The 6,869-nt window shown below is 40.2% G+C and overlaps 1 protein-coding gene across 1 annotated transcript; it reads left to right on the top strand.

The window, feature by feature from the left end:
• Nucleotides 1–1,725: 1,725 nt before the first annotated feature.
• On the top strand, nt 1,726–3,798 carry LOC109787856 (heat shock 70 kDa protein). Its single transcript, XM_020346432.3, has one exon. The coding sequence runs from the start codon at nt 1,817–1,819 to the stop codon at nt 3,611–3,613; it is 1,797 nt and encodes a 598-aa protein (XP_020202021.1). The 5' UTR covers nt 1,726–1,816; the 3' UTR covers nt 3,614–3,798.
• The last annotated feature ends 3,071 nt before the right edge of the window (nt 3,799–6,869 follow it).

Below are 6,869 nucleotides of genomic sequence, written 5' to 3' on the forward strand. Positions count from 1 at the left end.
AAAAAAATGCTATAAAAAAACACAGAAGAATTTATGTGATTTGTCACCTTTTATTTAAATTTTTGTAAAGATTCATTCAAACAAAAATATTTGTTGTCTAAAAATATATAATTTTGATAATTCATTATAAGTTATCTACCACCTTACAAATTTGAGTATTTAACACAAAAGTTACAAACAACCATAAATTCTTGATAAGAAAAAAAAAGGGAATTGTTACAGTACCTTCAAAGATAGAAGAGTTTCAATATTTTTTATGTAAATTCATAAAAGATTTTAAAAAAATTTAATTTAATTATAAAATGAGTAATCTAAATTATACTTATAAAATAAAAAGTAAGATAAAATTATAGAAATTAAAATATAAGATTTTAATAATATTATAAAATATTAAAGAAAAAGAAAAAAAATTAATAAATAGTAGAAATAAAAAGTTATTAAAATTATAATATAGAAATTCAAAAATTTAAGATAAAAAGACAAAAAATATACTTAAAAAATTATTAAAATTAAAATATAGAAATTTAAAAATTTTAAGTAAAAAGATAAAAATATACTTAAAAATTATTAAAATTAAACTATTTAAATATATAATAATATTATTACAAATAAATTAGAATATATAAAATAAAAATAAAATGTCTAAATAATTTAAAATTTGAAAGAATAAAATATCATAAATATTATTTAAATAAATTACTAAAAATATAAAATATAAAAATTCTCAAATAAGATGAGTACCATAGAATTTAAAAAAAAAAAATTCTATTACAACTGAATACTTACACTTTCTCTTTTGTCATGTACATGAATTTAGGATGCTTATTTTACAAGATCTTTTACAATGATGCAAGTTCACTTCCTAAAAAAATGAATTAGTTGTGTTTGTCATATATATATATCACATTATAAAATAAAATACACTATCATTTAATTAGAAATTATCTATGAAATAAGTTTTAAGCTAATTATTATATAAAAAAATTTATATAACGATACGTGATCAAATAACAAGAGAAATTTTTTTCCACAGTTAAATTATGGGTGCATTTAAATGTGATTAAATAACAACACAATCGGTGCATTAAAATTAAATTAAATTTATTACTCCTATCTTTTACATTTTCTAAACATTTGAAAATCACCATTTCTTTCCCCCGAAATTGAATTCAACAATGCAACAATTAACGATGCATTGAAACCATGTGCTACATTTCAACATTCGTTCAATCGATCGCACTCTACTACTAACCGCTAAGAACCTCTCTTGGTAAATTACCAAATCTTGCAGTTCCCAAGTCAACGTCCCCAATTTTCTTCATGGTTCTTTCCACACAGCTTCCCCCACCCACTACGGAACAAGTGTTTCCCATGCTAGCATTCTTTTTTCTCTTTTAAACCAAGACAACTTAAGTTAAATCATAGAATTTTGGGTATACAGCCAGATTCCACACACATAGCATACTACCTTATTGTTCTTTTGAATGAAAAAATAATAGGTTTAATTAAATCATATAAAATTGTTGTTTAGAATGAAAAAGAAGGTTTAATAGCCTTTGTTACTTATAGCTTTTTTAAAAATACCTTTCAATTTTTATAATTAAAATATTATGTTTATACATATATAAAATACTTAGGTTCAATCTTTGTTGTTATCATTTTTATAATTTTTTTTATTTATATATATAAAAAAAAATTTCATTGTCTTTAAATATAGTGTCTCACTTCCCATTCATGAACCACATCCACATTCACAACCCATTCAACTCCCCTCCCCTGTTTCTCTCACTGTGTCTCTCAAGCGCAAAGTTCTTCCATGGCAACCAAGAAAGTAAAAGCCATAGGCATTGACTTGGGCACAACCTACAGCTGCGTGGCAGTGTGGCAACACAACCACGTCGAGGTCATTCCCAACGACCAAGGCAACCGCACCACCCCTTCTTACGTTGCCTTCACCGACACTCAGAGGTTGTTGGGTGACGCTGCCATGAACCAACGGACCACGAATCCACACAACACCGTCTTCGACACCAAACGTTTGATCGGTCGTAGATTCTCCGACCAATCTGTTCAGCAAGACATGAAGCTGTGGCCCTTTAAGGTTGTCCCTGGAAACAGAGACAAGCCCATGATTGCTGTCACCTACAAAGACGAAGAGAAACACCTCACAGCCGAAGAGATATCTTCCATGGTGCTGTTTAAGATGAAGGAGGTTGCTGAATCCTATTTGGGTCACACAGTGAAGGATGCAGTGATCACTGTCCCTGCTTACTTCAGCAACGCGCAGAGACAAGCCACGAAGGACTCTGGGAAAATCGCGGGTTTGAACGTTTTGAGGATCATCAACGAGCCAACTGCAGCTGCTATTGCTTACGGTTTGGACAAGAAAGGGTGGAGAGAAGGTGAACAGAACGTGCTTGTGTTTGACCTCGGTGGTGGAACATTCGATGTTTCCTTGGTGACAATTGATGAAGGGATATTTAAGGTTAAGGCCACGGTGGGAGACACGCACTTGGGTGGTGTGGACTTTGATAACAAATTGGTTGACTATCTTGTGAGTATATTCAAGAGGAGGTACCAAATTGATGTTAGTGGGAACGCTAAAGCTCTTGGAAGGTTGAGGTCAGCGTGTGAGAAAGCTAAGAGGATTCTGTCCTCCAGTTCTCAAACCACTATTGAGCTTGACTCTTTATGTGGAGGGGTTGATCTTCATGCAATTGTTACAAGGGCCTTGTTCGAGGAACTGAACAAGGACTTGTTCATCAAGTGCATGGAGACCGTCGAGAAGTGTCTGGTTGAGGCGCGAGTTCACAAAGGGCAAGTCCATGAGTTTGTTCTGGTGGGTGGTTCCACTAGAATTCCCAAGGTGCAGCAACTTCTGAAGGACATGTTCAGCGTGAATGAGCTTTGCAAGAGCATAAACCCAGACGAGGCTGTAGCATACGGTGCAGCTGTTCAAGCAGCGATTTTGAGTTGTGAAGGGGACAAGAAGGTGGAGAAGTTGTTGTTGCTGGATGTGATGCCACTTAGTCTTGGTATTGAGACCAGTGGTGGTGAAATGTCAGTGTTGATTCCCAAGAACACCATGATCCCCACCAAGAAAGAGAGAGTTTTCTCCACGTTTTCTGATAACCAAACGAGCGTTTTGATCAAAGTGTACGAGGGGGAGCAAACCAAGACAGAGGATAACTTCCTTCTAGGGAAGTTTGAGCTTTCGGGGTTCACTCCATCGCCGAGGGAGGTCCCTCAGATCCACGTTGGGTTCGATGTGGACGTTGATGGCATTGTGGAGGTAAGTGCTAGAGATAGGAGCACGGGACTGAAGAAGAAGATCACGATCAGCAACAAGCATGGGAGGTTGAGCCCCGAAGAGATGAGGAGGATGGTGAGAGATGCAGAGAGGTATAAGGAAGATGATGAGGAGGCGAGGAACAAGGTGAGGGCCAAGAACTTGCTTGAGAATTATGCTTTTGAGATGAGGGACAGAGTGAAGAGTCTTGAGAGGGTGGTTGAGGAGACCATAGAGTGGCTCGACAGAAACCAGTTGGCTGAAACTGATGAGTTTGAGTACAAGAAGCAGCAGTTGAAAGAAAGGGTTATGCAGTTATTGTGAAGTGTAATTGTAGTTCTTGGTTGAACAGGTTTAGTGTTGATTGAGTTCGAGGCATTGAAAAATAGTTCTAGCTTCGTTACTCAATCTAGCACTTAGAGTGAGTACCATCTAGTTTATGGTTTATGTCTATCATGTGAAAGTACTTTAGTATGGATGCAATGAATGTGGTGCTTATTAATTATTAACTTTTGTGATGGTGCTTATGGAATGGACTACTCATAATTCATAACCTAATACAGATAATAAGTCTTCTATGGACGACAAGGTTTTTCACTTTTTCCATAAGCATCGGTTTCATATTTAAGGTATGAGATGTTGCTACTTGCTAAGCTGAGGGGAGGTGCTATTTTTCATGACATTATCTGATTTGATTAGTAGTTAAGGAAATTTAAGAGTGGTTATGGTTTCACACTCTAAATAGGAGTTTAGTTACACTCATTACTCAGTTTGCACATAAAGCTCTGTATAAAAAGAGAATCAAAACTTCTTATAGATATAGAAATATAACGGGGGTATGAAAAAATGGGGATCTAAAAGTTAATTTTCCTAAATATATTTATTATACTTGGTCGAATAGGAAAACCTAACGTTCTAGTGAATCAAATAATCTATAACACAAAATCACCATTTAAGAACACTCCAAACCGAATTGGCCAAGGCAACTGGTACATGGTCAAATCTAACAACGGCCTTTTATAAAATTAGTTTATTTGTTAAACATATATATTTTTGTTCCGGCCACGGGGTGCGCTAGGGTTTTCTGCCTAGGTCACCTCAAAGCCAGAGCATTCAAAAAGTGTAATCTGTCGTCCTAGCTCTAGGGTTTTGGGTTTTATACTTTTGTGTTATGGGCTTCGTGGGCCCCGCGATTATCGGGATCTTCATGGCCGTTTCGATCTGGAAGGTAACTGGCGGGCGAGGGTGGGGCCTGGTCGTTGGTTGGCCCTTCTCGGATAACGGCCGAGTAGGTCTCATTAAGGGTGAATGAGACCCTTATGTGGTGCTAGGCGAGATTGTCTTTCGGCTTGGCGGTAGATGGGCCTGCATTTGTCCCAACACGCCCTGTAGCCCTTAGCTTCCGAGAAGTTACTCGGTTTAGGGTGCTCCGCGGTTCTCGTTCAACGAGAAGGTACTCGGCCTATGGCCGGGACGGTCCACTTGTCCTCCAGCCTTGAGCCGAGAAGGCGAAAAGGCTTGAAGTGTGACTCGCCCCTTCCGAGAAGGTACTCGGCCTACGGCCGGGACGGTCCACTTGTCCTCCAGCCTTGAGCCGAGAAGGCGAAAAGGCTTGAAGTGTGACTCGCTCCTTCCGAGAAGGTACTCGGCCTACGGCCGGGACGGTCCACTTGTCCTCCAGCCTTGAGCCGAGAAGGCGAAAAGGCTTGAAGTGTGACTCGCTCCTCCGAGAAGGTACTCGGCCTACGGCCGGGACGGTCCACTTGTCCTCCAGCCTTGAGCCAAGAAGGCGAAAAGGCTTAAAGTGTGACGGGGGATGTCCCTTCGTTTCCTGAACGAAAAGACGCACCTTTATTGTAGAGCCGGCGTCGCAGGGAGCAATTTAATGGCAGTGCCACGTGGCCACGTTTGCCATTAATGTCAAGAGTGTGGGGCCCCCTGGAGTCAAGGATTGCAACACCTCACGCGCGCTGTGACCCTTGGGTGTTCCTGTTCACGCGCGTGTGGCGCCCCTTCAGTGTGACGCTTCACCCACGGATTTGAAAATCCTATAAGTGTGAGGCCATTTTGGATGTTTTAACTTCATTTTGCCTCTTATTTTTCGCGTCGTTTTCTTTTCCGGTGACTATTCTTGCTTCTTCTTGGTCCACGGCGGCGCGCGGCGGTTCTGTGCTTGTGTTGGGTAGGAGAAGGTGGTGAGGGAAAACCCTAGGTACGCGTATTTATTTTACCCTTTTGGTAGTTTTTCCTTCTTAAAACTGGACGTTTTGGGGGTTCTTAGTTAGGCAAAAAGATTTACATAATGGCCGCCGTAAGTTACATGGAAATGTATAAATGGGTTAAAGGTGACGCTCTAAAATGTGAATCTTCGATAAACTCGTGGGCTGCCATGGATAGTGTTTGTAGGGATCATGTAATATGTAGTCAGGGTGAAAATATCCTTGTTTGCGAGCCGTGTGTTGATAAAGAGCCAGTATGTCTTAGCTCTTCCTCTGCTGCGCGTTTTACCTTCTGCTATACAACTCTTATTTCTAAGATTAAGGTTAGATGGCCCCTTACCGACTGTGAAAAGGGGGTTCTCCAGAAGTTGAATGTAGCCCCTACTCAATTTCATCCAAATAGTTGGGCATTCGTCCGGGGGTTTGAGATTTTATGTTCGGGACTGGGTGTGAGACCGACTGTGGATAAGTTTTTTTACTTTTTTGAGAGTCGTATAAGCAAACGTAGTAGTTGGGTGTCGGTAAGTGGGGTGAACGGCCGAGGTTTGTTGTCCCTATTTCAGTCGTCGTACAAAGACTTTAAAAAATCTTATTTCCGCATTCGCTGTACCCCGGGCAACGAGCACATACTTCAGGGGTATCCCCTGTTTTGGTGTGAAAAACCGACGCCTCATGGAGGACTAGGATTTCAGTCTCTGTCGGAGACTGACCGAGAGGATGTTAAGAAAATTGAGGAATTGAAAGCCATTTTCAACACAGCCAAACTTTTAGATTTAGAAAATAGGCCCGCTGAGTTGAAAATTTACATAGGTACTTGATATCTTTCCGAAATTGTTTGTGTTGCTTGTACTGATTAATCCATTCCTTGTTGTGACATTTTTGTTCGGCATGTTTGTAGAGAAAATGGCTAGCATGAGTAACCGGGAGATGATGAAACTTTGGAAGCAACAGAAAGTTTCTCAAGCTGCTGGAATTGAGGGGTCTGGGGTTGGGAAGATCAAGACTCCAATACTCCCTAAGAAAGTGGGAGAGCCCTCCCACAAGCGTCGTCGTGAGACTGAGAGGCCAATCTCGGTCGTTAACTTGGAAACTCACATGGACACCGAGGAGAATGAAGCAGGCGGTGAGGATGAAGTTCAGTCCGCCGAGAGAACCTTGAGCGTAGGTCTTGGTGATGACTGGGAACCCATAGATCATGGGGCTGATCAGGGGAAAAAGCCTTCTTTCTGGGATGACAAGTTCAACCATTCGAGTCATATTCGTGGTACGGACTTGCTGGAGGGCGACAAGGAGGACCTAGAGAAGATGAGTGCTTTCACCATAGTGAAGGGGATAGAGTCTTTGACCAATCGGCTTTCTGT

This window comes from Cajanus cajan, chromosome 1 (genome assembly GCF_000230855.2).
Source record: "Cajanus cajan strain Asha chromosome 1, NIPB_CcT2T_4, whole genome shotgun sequence".
Lineage (NCBI taxonomy): Eukaryota > Viridiplantae > Streptophyta > Magnoliopsida > Fabales > Fabaceae > Cajanus > Cajanus cajan.